Source organism: Sinocyclocheilus grahami, unplaced genomic scaffold (genome assembly GCF_001515645.1).
Source record: "Sinocyclocheilus grahami isolate Dianchi unplaced genomic scaffold, SAMN03320097.WGS_v1.1 scaffold1587.1, whole genome shotgun sequence".
Taxonomy (NCBI): Eukaryota; Metazoa; Chordata; class Actinopteri; order Cypriniformes; family Cyprinidae; genus Sinocyclocheilus; species Sinocyclocheilus grahami.
Genome location: NW_015506766.1, coordinates 4827 through 19930, shown reverse-complemented (window position 1 = coordinate 19930; position 15104 = coordinate 4827). Strand labels below are relative to the sequence as shown.

The 15104-nt window shown below is 41.9% G+C and overlaps 1 protein-coding gene across 1 annotated transcript in view; it reads right to left on the bottom strand.

The window, feature by feature from the left end:
* Positions 1 to 262: 262 nt before the first annotated feature.
* The window catches only part of LOC107571374 (gastrula zinc finger protein XlCGF26.1-like), an 18935-nt gene continuing 4093 nt past the window's right edge, over positions 263 to 15104 (bottom strand). Inside the window, exons 2-3 of the mRNA XM_016257694.1 lie at positions 2167 to 2898; positions 263 to 1726 (exon numbers count right to left, since the gene is read on the bottom strand). Coding sequence (XP_016113180.1) covers positions 1065 to 1726; positions 2167 to 2898 — 1394 coding nt within the window. The 3' untranslated portion in view covers positions 263 to 1064. The remainder of the gene's footprint in view (positions 1727 to 2166; positions 2899 to 15104) is intronic.

Genomic DNA, 15104 nt, shown 5'->3' with positions numbered 1-15104 from the left:
TGAACTTGAAAGCACAAATCACAAGATAATTTTTTTAAATATAAACAAGACTACTGAACAACTCTAATAGATGTTAACTAATCTAACACATAAACACACACTCACACATTCCCCCAAGTTGCAGAAAGAAAATGAGGAAAGAATGAGCTTTAAGAGTAAGAAATCCCAAGTTTCTAGCGATGTATGCAATTTTCGTAGACCTAAACAACCATCCATCATTAATTTAACCCTCACATTGAGTTTTCAATGAGGCTATGGGTGGAAGTGGAGTCCTGCAGGCTGGTCAAAGTTTGAGGCGGGCAAAGACAAAGTAAGAGACACGGATTCCAGTCATGCAAGGAAGGAAAAGGTCAAAGGTAGTCTGGCTTTAGCTCTTTATCTAGACTGAGGGAAATCCCACTTTTGCCTTATAATTTTCCCTGTGAGATTCAGAATGCGTGTCTCCACACCCATTTATCTTGGGTTAACTGCATAAAGTTGACAACGCTGGAGGAGTTCTTTTAGGAGTTAGTTTATTCAGTCGTCCATAGAGGAGTAACTAGTTAGCTCAGGCTTTGTGGTGCCAACTGACAGGTCTCAGTTTTATGGTCGCCCAGTGTGAGACTCAGGGCCTTTTTGGTTGTTTTGGTTCTTTGCGCTGTTTTGACACAATTCTGATTAAGTCTTCAGTGTCTGATTCAGCCCCTCACGGACGACCGCCACATAAAAACGTAATAAAGCACAACAAAGTCCAGGCCTGTCCTCTCTCGTCATGGATTGTCATCACGCCGCCTCCTATCCTTCCGGATCTCCTTCCATGAAACTCGCTCCGTTCCCACAGCTCTCGGCCCCTGCACTGTTTGCCACAATGATGTTTGAGGTCTTTTTGATATATGAAACACATTTCTCACTGAAGACACATGAAAGGTCTCTCTCCAGCATGAAGCCTCGTGATTATTAAGGGTCGCTTTATGTCTGAAGCTCTTTCCACTGATCACATGTAAACAGCTTCTCACTAGTGTGACTGTTCATGTGATAGCTAAGGTTGAGTTTTGTCGTGAACTTCTTCCACACAGTTCGCAGGTTTAACGCTTCTCTCTGGTGTGAATTCTCAGGTGCCTGTTAAAGCTTGTTTGTCGTGTGAAACTGTTTCCACACTGAACACATGTGAACGGTTTCTCTCCAGTGTGAACTCTCTTGTGCCTGTTAAAGTTTCCTTGTTGAGTAAAACTCTTTCCACACTGAGGGCAGGTGTAAGGCTTCTCTCCAGTGTGAACTACCATGTGCCTTTTAAGGTTTCCCTGTTTAGGGAAACTATTTCCACACAGTTTGCAGGTGTAAGGCTTCTCTCCAGTGTGAACTGTCATGTGGACATTCAAAGCGCTTTTATGAGAAAAACTCTTTCCACATTGAAGGCAGGTGTAAGGCTTCTCCTCGGTGTGAATCCTCATGTGGACTTTAAGGTTTCCATGTTCATTGAAACTCTTTCCACACTGTTGGCAGCTGTAAGGCTTTTCTCCCGTGTGAATTCTCTTGTGGACTTTCAGTTTTCCTTGATGGTCAAAACTCTTTCCACACTCTTGGCAGGTGAAATTACTTCTAGATCTGGCCTTCTGAACTCTTTTTTGTGAAGAAGTCTTTGCCTTCTGTGAGCAACTAAATAATTTTTGTCCGGGCATGAAATGATGTTTCTTATATTGATCCTTATCTTGCATTTTATTCAGTTCTTCACGCTCTTCTTTCAGGTCTAGGGTGAAAAGAGACAACTACAAGTTAACACCCATTTAAAAGCAACAGTAGAACAGAAATCAATAATGCCTAAATCTGCCATTTATGTCTAAAAAGGAGTATCAAACTCAGCTTGTTGAGGGTCACAGTTCTGCAGAGTTCAGCTCCAACCTATATTGTCCTTTCTTCTTTTTGTGCAATCAAACTTCTCCAGCGTGAAGCCTCGTGCTTATTAAGGGTTACTTTATTTCTGAAGTTTTATTCCACACTAATCAAATGTAAACAGCTTCTCATTAGTGTAACTGTTCATGCGATAAGGTTTAGTTTTGTTGAGAAATTCTTCCACACACTTTGTGGGAATTGAATGCTTCTCTCCAGAGTGAATCCTCATGTGCCTGTTAAAGCTTCCTTGTTGAGTAAAACAGTTTCCACACTAAGGGCATGTGCAAGGCTTCTCACCGGTGTGAATCCTCATGTGTGTTTTAAGGATTCCTTTTTCATTGAAACTATTTCCACACTGTTGGCAGGTGAAAGGCTTCTCTCTGGTGTGAATTGTCATATGCTTGTTTAAGCTTCTTTGCTGAGTGAAACTGATTCCACACTGAAAACATGTGAACGGCTTCTCTCCAGTGTGAATCCTCATGTGCCTTTTAAAGTTTCCTTGTGGAGTAAAACTGTTTCCACACTGAGGGCATGTGAAAGGCTTCTCTCCCGTGTGAATTGTCATGTGGTTTTTAAGGTATCTTTTTTGAATGAAACTCTTTCCACACTGTTGGCAGGTGAAAGGCTTCTCTCCAGTGTGAATTCTTATGTGGTCATTAAGAGTGTTTTTATGTGTAAAATTCTTTCCACATTGAGGGCAGGTGAAAGGCTTCTCTCCAGTGTGAACTATCATGTGCCTTTTAAGGTTTCCCTTTATAGGGAAACTATTTCCACACAGTTTGCAGGAGTAAGGCTTCTCTCCGGTGAGAATTCTCATGTGGACTTGAAGTTTTCCACGTTGATCAAAACTCTTTTCATATTGTTGGCAGGTGAAATGACATCTAGTTTGAGTATTTTGAGCCCTTTTTCGTGTCAAAGTCTTTGCAATCTGTGAGCAACTATATGATTTTTGTCCAGTTACGAAATCATGTTTCTTAAACTGATCTTTGTCTTGTATTTCATTCAGTTCTTCACTCTCTTCTTTCAGATCTTGGGTGTAAAGAGATCAATACAAGTTAACACCCACTTAAAAGCAACAGTAGAAGAGAAATAAACAATGGCCAAATCTGTCATTTATTTCTAAAAAAAAAAAAAAAAAGGAGTGTCAAACTCAGCTCCTTGAGGGTCACAGTCCTGCATAGTTCAGCTCCAACCTGCTGCAAACCTACCTTAAGTTTTTAAGTAATGAAGACCTTGACTGAGGTGTGCTCAATTGGAGTTGAAGATAAACTCTGCAGTGTTGTGGCCCTCCAGGAACTAAATTAGACATCCTTGGTATAAAATATTCAAAGATTATTATCCTCACCCAACAAGCAAACTATATGTTAAGAGTTATGTGAACTACCCCCAAACTAACACCCTCTGGTTACTGTGGTAAGAAGACATGACATTAAGATAAGACTGGTTTACAAAAAAGGAATGTAGAATTTCACTCTATAAGTACATTGAAACAAACGTATATTTTTCTAATTTTGAACGTGTCGCTGAGTCACAAGTGGCCCAGAGAGTTTTGGACATTATTGTTTCAATGTGTGTTAACAGGGAGAGCACAGGATGTGCATTCAGCGCTGACTGTTGAGCAAAGCAGTGATTATAAAACCGTTGAAACTGCATTATTGCAAGCGTATGAATTGGCACCTGAGGCATATCGCCAGAAATGTAGAATTTTTTAAAACCTGAGAAGAGCACTTATCTTGAATTATCCAGAGAAAGAGAGAACATGTTTGATCGTTGGTGTACCTCAATGAAAGTAACTACTAAAGAACACCTCAGGGAGTTGATTCTTTTGGAAGAGTTTAAACATTGCGTACCGAATGCTGTTGAGATGTATTTAAATGAGCATAAGGTGAGTAAATTGTCAGATGCTGCTCTCATGGCTGATGAATTCGTCCTTACTCACCGAGGTTCGACTAGCCATTTAAATGATTCTTATAATGTTAGACCTAAGATGAGTGTTTTAAATAAGAGCAAAGTGACTGTAATACATCAGAATGTTGTTTCTAGTTCTTCTACTGAACATGCTGTCGCTAATGCACACATGAAAGGAGAGATTGTGTGCTTCTATTGTAAAAGGGCAGGACATAAAATTTGTGATTATACGGTTCTGCTAAAACTGTTGGTTTATTCTCTTCATTATGTGAGAACCATAGTCCTGTCCAAGTTGTACAAGAACAAAACAAGTAGAGGGATATCTCTGAGGTGAAGAGTCATAGTGATTATGCACCATTTCATACAGAGGGGACCGTGTCTTTGCCTGGCTCCGAGAAGAATGTTCCTGTTTGTATCCTTCGAGATACTGGGGCCACGCAGTCCTTTTTACTGGAAGGACACCTGCCTTTGTCTGATAGTACTGCTACTGGAACCCGCATACTGGTGAGAGGGTTTGAGATGGGGTTTTGTAGAAGTTCCTTTACACCGTATACATCTCACCTCAAAACTTGTGTCAGGTAATGTTGTTGTTGGAGTTCGTGCAGTGCTACCTGTTCCTGGTGTCACCTTTATACTTGGCAACAATTTAGCAGGAGAAAATGTGTGGGAAAAGCCAGATAGTAGAAACAATAGTAGTTTCTATTGTAAAGAAAATGGATGACTCCTCTAACTGTCCTAACTTATTCCCTGCTTGTGCGATTCACTCGAACCAAGGCTAAGATGATGATATTGGATGAAAAGGAAAGTTCTTAGTGATACTTTTTTTTCTTCTGTGAATTCCTCCCAGCCAGAATTTAGTGTTGTGGTCACTAATATTGAAGCTAATAGTTTTATGTCTATATCTACAGCCTGTTGTTGACGACAAGGTGGAAAAGTCTGGTTCCATATCTGAAAATCCATTTCATTGTGATGGCCATGATGATGTTTGTTCTTTGTCTCCACTTTATAGTGTCACTCAATGAAAATTAGGTAAATCTCAAGAGAAGATGCGGAGATTGTTCGACTGCAAGGTTAAATTCAGATTTTCAAGTAGGTGACAAAGTGTTGGCTTTATTACCCATTTTGACTAGTCCTTTCCAGGCTAGATTTACTGGACCTTATAGGGTTGCAAAATGTTTTCCCAATAACAACTATTTACTAAATACGCCTGATCACCGGAAGAAATTACAGGTTTGTCATATTAATTTATTAAAATTTATGTGACTGTAACCTCTTTGTCTGTTGATATTGTATCAACTACTATATCTGTTGGTCAGGGCACTTCAGAAGTATCTGAAGAAATGGTGAGAATTTAGGTCCAGTAGATACAGGGAAAATTAAGGGATCTTCTCGAGAAGTAGTGGAAGGAAGACTTAACAATTCTGAAATCTTTGCTAATCTTACTCATAATTTGTCATCATCTGATGTCCCTACTCGAACTCATGTCATTGAGCATGACATTAACATTGATACGGATGTTGTTTTACAGGTTGCACTGTTCCAGTGTTGGCTATTCAACATTTTGCGGTTTATTTGAGCTAAATTTGTGGACCCATTATTGTGTACACTGATCACAACTCTTTGACCTTCTTGGACCGAATGCATGGTAAAAACCAAAGAATTATGAGATGGAGTCTTATTTTACAATCTTTCCACCTACAGATCAAACATATATGTGGCAAAGATAATCTGATTGCCAGTGCTCTTTCACATGTGAAAAGGTTTATGTGTAGTGTCTGCGGTGGCTTTCCCTCTCTCTGATGTCCTAAGGCTCAGGAGATCTGAGGGTGAAATAGAAGCGGGATTGCAGAGATGAGTATCACCGGCCTTAATGTATCTTCTTGTGGGATGTTTATGTTTTTTTGTTTGTTTCTTTTAATGTTTACTTCCCTTTTGTCGGTTCTTTAGGGAACCTCTTTTTGGAGTGGGAGGTGTTACGACCCTGAATGTCCTCCTCATGTATTGGTGGTAGATTGTGGGAGTTTTGAGTCACTTCCCCTCCCCCTTTTTAATTAATAATTAGGGGAGTAGAGTATATAAGGACTCTTGAGTGCTCATTTAAAGGGACACTCTCTGTGAACACAGATCTCAAGAGTGGCTCTTGATCAGAATGTGATATCTCACTAGGTACGTTTACATGGACACTACCATCCATGTGCTACCATCGGAATGAATTCATTCTGATTGACGAATCCGAACATAGTGTTTACATGAACATAGTGTTTACATGAACGCTAAATAAAGTGATCGGTTTGATATGCGCGTTTATATGTCACAAGCTTCTGATCGATTTAATCTTTTGACATGCGCACTCTGCATGAATATACAGAGTTCTCTTTCAAACAATCGCTCGGTATCTCACTATGGGAAACGCCCCAGGCGTGATAGACTATGGAAGCACCAATTACACCACGTCTGTCCGAAGGACGGACCAATCACAGCTCATGACGAGCCCACCCCCTCCATATATATATATGGCTGTGATCCCCGAAAATGGCATTCTTGTTCTCTTCCCCATGAAGATTTTCCTTTAGCACCTGTTCTGCGCTGCTTCAGTTCACAAACGTACCGTCAAGGTAGACGTTGCCGAACGCAGTGCAGTTAAATTCGGTTGTGGATTTCTCTACTCGTTACTGAGTTTTTTCTAGCTAATGCGTTAAGGCGAGCTAAGATTATTCTACTCACCATGTCGGGGTCCAAGGTCGCAGTGGAGAAAGGGAAGGATGTCCCTTCGCGCTCATGTCGGGCAGGGATTCGCATCTGATGTGTATCGCGTGCATGGGTGTTAAGCACGCTCAGGCCGCACTGGTGGATGCGGAGAGTTGCACTCACTGTCGTGTAATGCCGGCCAGGATCTATGTAAGAAGGTTTCGGGTGGCTGCATCTTCTAAAGACAATCCGGTTCTATCTTCTGTCCCTCCTTCGACAAAGGGGGTCCAACCCTCTCCCCCACAGAATCTTTCTTCGTGGGGGGATATTATGGATTCAGAGTCTCCTGAGTTTACGCCACTTTTCGACCAGCAGCTGCTTGCAGAAGGCGATGAGGTGGAGGGAGATGAGGAGGAGGATGAGGAGGAGGATGAGGAGATGTTAGCTTGCCTCCTCCGAGAGGAGCCGGATGATGAGGAGGATGACGCTATCCTGTCTGCAGCACAAGCGTCCAGGCCTGTGAGCGTGCAAAGCACCGATGTGGCCTAGTGGAAGTTTGTAAGCGTGCGGCAGCTAAGCTTGGCATCGCTTGGCCCGTAACTTCTGGGGATCCGGGAGTCAAACGTGACATCTATGATGGGAAAAGGCTTCCTTCTCGTCTTCCACAGGCGAAACAACTGCTTCCCGCTTTGCCCGCATGTGTAGCAGAGATTAAGTGATCGTGGGACAAACCCTTTTCTCATCGTGTGCCCGTCAAGGGATACTCGTCGATCGATGTGAGTGAAATGGAAGGGCTTGGGCTCTCTAACCCTCCCACGGTCGAGCAGTCAGTGCAAAGCTGCGGCCGTACCATGGCTCTTGCCGTTGCGGGCGAGAGGTCGCTGTGGCTAAATCTATTGGGTGTCGGGGACAGCGAGAAGTTAGATTTTCTCGACGCTCCTGTGGATTCGAGTGGATTGTTCGGCCCAGCCGTTGCGGCGATGAGACAGAGGTGCGACCTCCAGAAGAAGGAAGGCGAGGCGTTTGACATCTGTCTGCCACATAAAAGAGCACCGCGTCCTCCTGTTCCCCCGCGTCCTGTTCCTCCGACGCAGAAAAGGAGGTTTTTGAATGCGTCCAGGACTGCAAAACAGAGCATGCGGCTCGACCCCCCCGCTGCTTCAAACGCTAAACCATGGGTTAGGCAGTCATTCGCGGCGGCGGCTGCAAGGTCCAAGTCTGCTAACCCTTCTAACAAAAAGAGGAGGGATTCCTAGGACGCAATCTCTGCATGGGAGGGACGAGCAGCACCTAGGGTTCTCTGTGATGTCCTCTTCCGAGCCCCCCATATCTGTTCCCCCACCCGCGAAGAAGCGGAAGATGTGGAGTTTTGGCGGAAAAATGGTTCTAAGTTGTGTTCAGGCCAGTTCAGCTTCCCCTCAACACACAATGATCCGTCAAGTTCAAGTGCAGAATACTCGTACCCATCAGACCACATTCTTTTGGTGGCTAAGTTCTCAAGTGTATTGTCACAAAGCAGTTCAGCCTCTGGGTTTAAAGCAAATAAAAAATTCTCTGTCGCATCCAGGCTCAATGCCGAGGGCACAGGGAGACAAAAACAAAATAATAACAATGAACCAAGAGAAAAATCGGTCTCTGAGTCACACAGATCCTGGCCGTTCTTCTCTCTGTCCACTAGATGGCGCCAGCACTCCATATATGGAATCGGTTAAGCTGAACCCTCTAGCTCTTTATCAAGAGGTTTGGAGAGAGTGTTCCGCGCATCCGTGGGTCCTCGCGACTGTAACCAAGGGTTACAGGCTTCAGTTCGCTGTAAAACCTCCTCCTTTCAACAGGGTCATAGCATCTGTAGGAAATGGGGATTCAGCTCGGGTGTTAGAAGCAGAAATATCCTCCCTCTTAGAGAAAAGAGCTATAAGACAAGTTCCAGTGGGGGAAACTCAGAAAGGCTATTACTCCCGTTATTTTCTAATTCCAAAGAAAGATGGGGGTTTACGCCCAATAATGGACCTACATGCTCTAAACAAGCACTTTAGGAAGTACAAATTCAAGATGCTCACAGTTGCAGCTCTCACGCGCACAATCCGTCAGAACGATTGGTTCACTGCGGTCGATCTCAAGGATGCTTACTTTCATATAAGCATCTATCCTGCTCACAGGAAATATCTTAGGTTTTCCTTTCAGAGCGAAGTGTACGAATTTGTTGTTGCTGAAAATGAGAGACTTCCAGTGATGGGTAGCAGCGAGACGTCCGTGTCCTCGTCGGCACCTCGCGCGCAGAGTAAGAATACACCCGGAGTGCGTGATGGCTCTTCATCAGTGGAGAGATCCCTGTTTATTCCAGACAGGGGTTCCCTTGGGGGCGTGTCTCTGAGGAAAGTAGTGACAACGGATGCATCTCTGTCGGGCTGGGGGGGGCTGTTTTTCAGGGCAGATCAGTAAACGGTCCCAGCTTTGCAAACTTCACATAAATATGTTGGAGTTGATGGCAGTCTTTCTGGCTCTGAAACATTTTCTTCCATTCTTGGAAGGGTTTCATGTTCTGGTCAGGACAGACAACACAACGGTGGTGGCATATATCAATCGCCAAGGGGGAACGCGTTCGTTACAATTGCACAATCTAGCACGCAAACTGATTGTCTGGGGCACGGCACACTTCAGCTCGCTGCGCACGACGCATGTACCTGGAGTCCTGAATGTAGGGGCGGATCTCCTGTCAAGGGGCAACCCGTTATACGGAGAATGGGTGCTCCACCAGCAGGTGGTGGATCAGATTTGGGGGATGTACGGCAAGGCTGCCGAAGATCTCTTCGCCTTGCAGGCAAACGCAAAGTGTCCACTGTATTTCTGTCTCAGGGACAAAAATGCGCCTTTGGGTGTGGATGCGCTGGCGCACCCGTGGCCGAACGTGTTGCTTTACGCATTCCCTCCGCTGAGTCTAATTTCTCCCACCCTAGAAAGAGTAAGAGAAAACGGATTATCTCTCCTTCTGATAGCCCCTTGTTGGCCGGGGAGTCTGTGGTTGGCAGAGATTGTCCAGCTCCTTCAGGGAGAGCCCTGGCTGCTCCCGTTGCGCCGGGACTTGCTGTCGCAAGCGGGGGGGTAGATATTTCACCCACACCCGGAACGAGTCGATCTTTGGGTCTGGCCTGTGAAGGGTTCAATTTATACGCTCTCGGGCTTCCACAGGAGGTTATAAACACTATCCAGAGCGCTAGAGCTCCATCAACGTGCTCACTGTATGGTCTTAAATGGCGTGTGTTTGAGGACTGGTGTACTCGTAAAGGAGTTATTCCTTTTCAGTGCGTGGTAAGCGATGTACTTTGCTTTTTACAAAGCTTAATGAACAATGGGATAGTGTTTTCTACTATTAAAATTTACCTGGCTGCTATTTCAGCGTGTCATGTAGGCTTCGAGGGAGTCTCAGTTGGACGGCACCCTCTTATATGTCGTTTTATGAAGGGGGTGAAGCGTTTGAGACCAGTATCTAAGCATCTGGTCCCGTCATGGGACTTTTCCATGGTTCTGAATGCTTTAACTCGGGCCCCATTTGAATCTCTGAAGAGTGTGGATATTAAGCTCCTATCTCTGAAAACGGTCTTACTAGATGCTTTAGTCTCAGCTAAGCGAGTGTGTGCGTTACATGCTTTGTCGGTTCATCGGCATGTCTGGATTTTAGTCCGGATAACAGCAAGGTTACGTTACTGCCTAACCCGGCATTCGTTCTCAAAGTCAGTGATTCAGCTTAACCTAACCTAACGTTTCCTGCTGTTGTCGCATACTGTTTTAAAAAGCACACGTGATATTTATCTACTTCGGGTCCTAATTAGGTGACGACCAGCACATAAACTGTTGTGCAGTGCTGCCTACTTTATAAAGCAGTAAAAGTGCCCCTTCCTGCACCAAAACCAGTCGTCTGTTGATGAGAGTCTTAAACAAGGACTGGTGGGACGTCTTGCTCCACTTCACAGACGCTGAGTGAAAGGGGAGTTTTATAATGACTGGACATGATTTATGACACCTTATTCACCAGGAAGAACAGCTCGTTCCGTCACATATAAACCACTCACACACACACGGACTCTCTGCAAAGTCTTGATTTGCCCCGGCTGTCATTTCCTAGCGTTATACCCGTGTTTGATTTTCTGTGCATCTGATATTGGACTGTTTCCCGTTACTCTGATTGTTATCTGCCTGCCCCGATGACACTATTCACCAGGAAGAACAGCTCGTTCCGCGCGTCATACGTCATTACGCTATTTCTACGTCACTGCGCATGCGCAGTACTTTCCAGTTTCGGTTTTCAATCCAATCAAGTGTTTACATGTCCTCTCGCTCGGATTACAAAAGGAATAAACCACCCCTTACAATTCGACCGAAATTTTAGTTGGATCAGGTCAATTCAATCCGATTGACGTGTTTACATGTACAGGGCTCGAAACTAACTTTTTTTCATTCTAATAAAAGCTGCAAATGGATCCACACGCTTCTGACTCGTCACAACAAAAACAGTGCTGTGGCTTAGTTTGGAATTATTTTGTTTGGCGAAATAGAGCAAAAACAGGCAATATGGTGTCTAAAACGCAAGTCTCTTAATATTAACTAATTGTTTATTGAACAGCTGTATAAAACCAATATCACATTTGTAATCATGCTGATTTTTGGAGGAAAAACGGCACTCTTCTTGTGGTATTGATTAGCTATATGAAATGATATAAAGGCCCCATATCGTGAATTTTGTGATGCATTTTAATAGAATGAATCGTGCAGTGAAAGAACACACTCGCACTAGTTTAACCTACTAGACTTCATCACGTCATGTATGCGTGCACGTTTTGATTGGATTTAGCAATATACTTGATCTTGGCGAGGGTTGCGATGGTGTATGCGGTGTTAAACTTTACATTCAGCTCTGCCAATTGCACGGAACAGGTTAGGAGTGGCTAGGGGGGTGCGATATTGACAAAAAATTATATCTATATGAGTGTTACTGTGCTGATATCTTAAGGACTACAGTGGACAGCTCCTAAAGTTTTTGATATTCTTCATATTCTGTGTGGTGGTCAGTTCAAAGCAGTGACAGAAATTAATCTTTTCCAATAAGTTCAAATCGATTTTTGCCTTTTATGGTCATTTTTACCTTAAAGCAATTTTTTGCCAACGTGTGCATTATCATTTGAGTCAAATTCTTATATTTAATCAGTCACTTATAATAAGACATTTGGGCTGTTATCAAGCAAATGAAAGTATCAACAAAATGTATCTTTGCAATGCAGAAACAGAAGCTGCATCTGAAGTGGCATTTAGATGCATTTGATTAGCTATATGAAATGATATAAAGGCCCCATATCGTGAATTTTGTGATGCATTTTAATAGAATGAATCGTGCAGTGAAAGAACACACTCGCACTAGTTTAACCTACTAGACTTCATCACGTCATGTATGCGTGCACGTTTTGATTGGATTTAGCAATATACTTGATCATGTCAAACCGCACATCGTAAAACAACAATTACAAAATGTGTAGATTCAGTGGCGAACGCTGTTACCTGCAAACTCCGTCCCACAGGCTTTAAGTGAATGCAGTGCAAAGAGTACAGTGCATTTTCATAGCGAAGCAACTCGAAGTCTTTCAACCATTCTCTCCGAAAACTGTACGCCTTCTTTTCGGCTGGTGGATCAACATTCACTACGATCGCTATCACCAGCACCATTATTTGTAACTTTAGGTGGTTTACAAAAGAAATCTGTCAGTGTTTTCATTTATCGATTTTTGCCTTTTATGGTCATTTTTACCTTAAAGCAATTTTTTGCCAACGTGTGCATTATCATTTGAGTCAAATTCTTATATTTAATCAGTCACTTATAATAAGACATTTGGGCTGTTATCAAGCAAATGAAAGTATCAACAAAATGTATCTTTGCAATGCAGAAACAGAAGCTGCATCTGAAGTGGCATTTAGATGCATTTACATTGATTAATGCAGGACATGAATGCATTTAACCTGCAGTTACACATGCATAAATGTATTAATATTGTTAACATAAAACGCTGAACACTGATAATTGAAATATTTGAAACTTTAAATGTGAAATTAAAATCGCCAGTAGGTGGCAGCAAGGCACTGTTAATAAGTGAGTCATCGCGATTGAACCGAATCATTTAAAACGGTTGATTCATTCAGGAACGAAACACCGCCTGTCACCTGACAGCGGAAAGCAGTGACTGAGTGATTGACAGCTAATATTAACCAATCTAAAATCTGCATTAAAGTTAACAATGTAAAGCTGAAGTTTAATTGGTTATGTAACGTTTGATCGTATCAGCACTCAGAAGGCACATACTCTGATCGTTTTTAGAGATATGAAAACAGGTCGTACGACAACAATTATATGCACTCGCACAAATGCTCCCAAATATATTTTGAGGTCGCACAAATTAAATTTCGGGAGCATATGCGACTAAAATGGTCACAATTTCGAGCCTTGCATGTAACTTTTTTTTTTTATTCTGATTGTGCTTCTAGTCCTATTACGATCGGATTAGTTGGGTCCATGTAAACGCAGCTACTGATCTCTTTTCTTGTACCCTTACATCATGGAGTCCTGAGATTTTGTTATCTTTTTTTTTATTTGTTATATGTTTTTCCCTAGACTTATGTTTGTTATTTGTGGTCATTGTTATATTTGTTTATAAAAAAAATAATGCATAATAGTTTGTTTTGATTGAACAGCCGTGTTTGACCCAAATTTTATGTTGCTGTTTGAAACAAGCTGACAGTAACCGATGTTTTACACTATATGGTGATGCCAATGAAAAGTATTGGTATTATAAAATATTTAATAGTTTCTTTATCAACAATTAAACTACATTTGCAAAACACCATGCTTGAAGACAAAGGGTTTGTAAACTTTCCCTCGGGAGGTGCACTTTCTCATTGGCTCTCTTGCCTCCTAAGGGGTGTGACATCCTCACACTATAAAAGATCACTGATCTCAAGTAGGGATGGGCGATACCACTCATTTTGTTTTCGATACGATACCGATATTTTTCAAGGCAGTGTCGTCTATCGATTCGATACTTTTGAACTAAACTTTTAAATTATGCAATTATTAACTTACTAAGAGTAAAATAGGTAACGAAGCACTTAACTTTGTTTAAAACGCATTTTAACATTCAATACGCCTTAGTTGTAACTTATTAGGTTATATTTTTGTTTACACATGATTCAAATCTACAAATACTACAGTTGAACTATGGTCACTTTAGTAAAACCATGGTTCATTATCATAAGGGGCTGCCAGTGACCGACTGTTGCATTCATAAAATGCAACCTTTTTATTCTGACAGTGTTTGATTTCTATTAACATTACAGAATAGACCATGATCAATATTACCTTTCAACGTTCAATTTAAATAACTGTAATTGCACAAACTATGTAGGCTACAATTTCAGTTTGTTTATTGTGAAATAACTCTGTCCTTCTGTCCTCTGATAAGCATTGTTCAGGGCTGCCGTTCCCAAAAGCTTTAATGTTTTCTTATGATACTTTTTGGAAACCCAGTCCTGTTTGAATGCACTGTCAGCAGTGAGTGAACGCTCTCTGTGATTGATTGGTTCGGTCTTGCAACATTTGCGTGTTCAGATCGGTTCAGATGAGCAGGAAAATAGTTCTATCCTACACAATTACTCTCTAACAAAGGTTATTCGTCCAATTCAATGCATATTGTACACATTATTATATATATATATTTTTTTTTTGTTAAATTAACAAAATCACTGGTAAATAAAACACCTTAGTATCGATATTTTTTTGTTTGAGTACTTGTGAGTGACAGAACTTGCAACCATAGTTGCTTTTGGGAAACGCTCCTCAGGGCAGTTTGGGGTTCTAGAATTCAGGAATTCCAGGAGAAGATGCTGAACTAAACGTCTTTGACACAACTTAAGTTGAATTAAGAAACTGATGTTTTTTTCAGGCTGTAGACCTCCTGAATTTTAAACTCTGCCATAACTTCCTGCTTTTATTCTATACTGCTTAAACTTGAAACGTTTTCCAGTGCCAACTGGATGTTTCTGTAAATTAGACGTGTTTAAAGGGGTCATATGATGTTGCTTTTTGAACATTATTTTGTGTATTTGGTGTAATGCAATGTGTTTATTCGGTTTAAGGTTAAAAATCACATTATTTTCCACATAATGTACATTATTGTTTCTCCTCTATGCCCCGCCTTTCTGAAATGCGTCGATTTTTACAAAGCTCATCGGTCTGAAAAGCGAGGTGTGCTGTGATTGGCCAGCTATCCAGTGCGTTGTGATTGGCCAAATACCTCAAGCGTGTGACAGAAATGTTACGCCCCTCACCATACTGTGATGCCGTGTCCCGGCGCAACGAGACAAAACCAGTAAAATCCATTAAAAACGAGGCATTTGTTACATCCAGTGGGGACATAATTACGGATTGTAATAACTTATACTGTCTTTTTACGTGCTGCGTTGCATATCACGCTGCGTAAACAAAACCATGTCTTCATTTGTGATCGGAGAAACGACAAACAAGCGCTACTTTACACTGCTCAGAACTAGCGTTTGAATAGTCAGTGGCAAATTCTTTAAATATGAAAACGTACTTACAG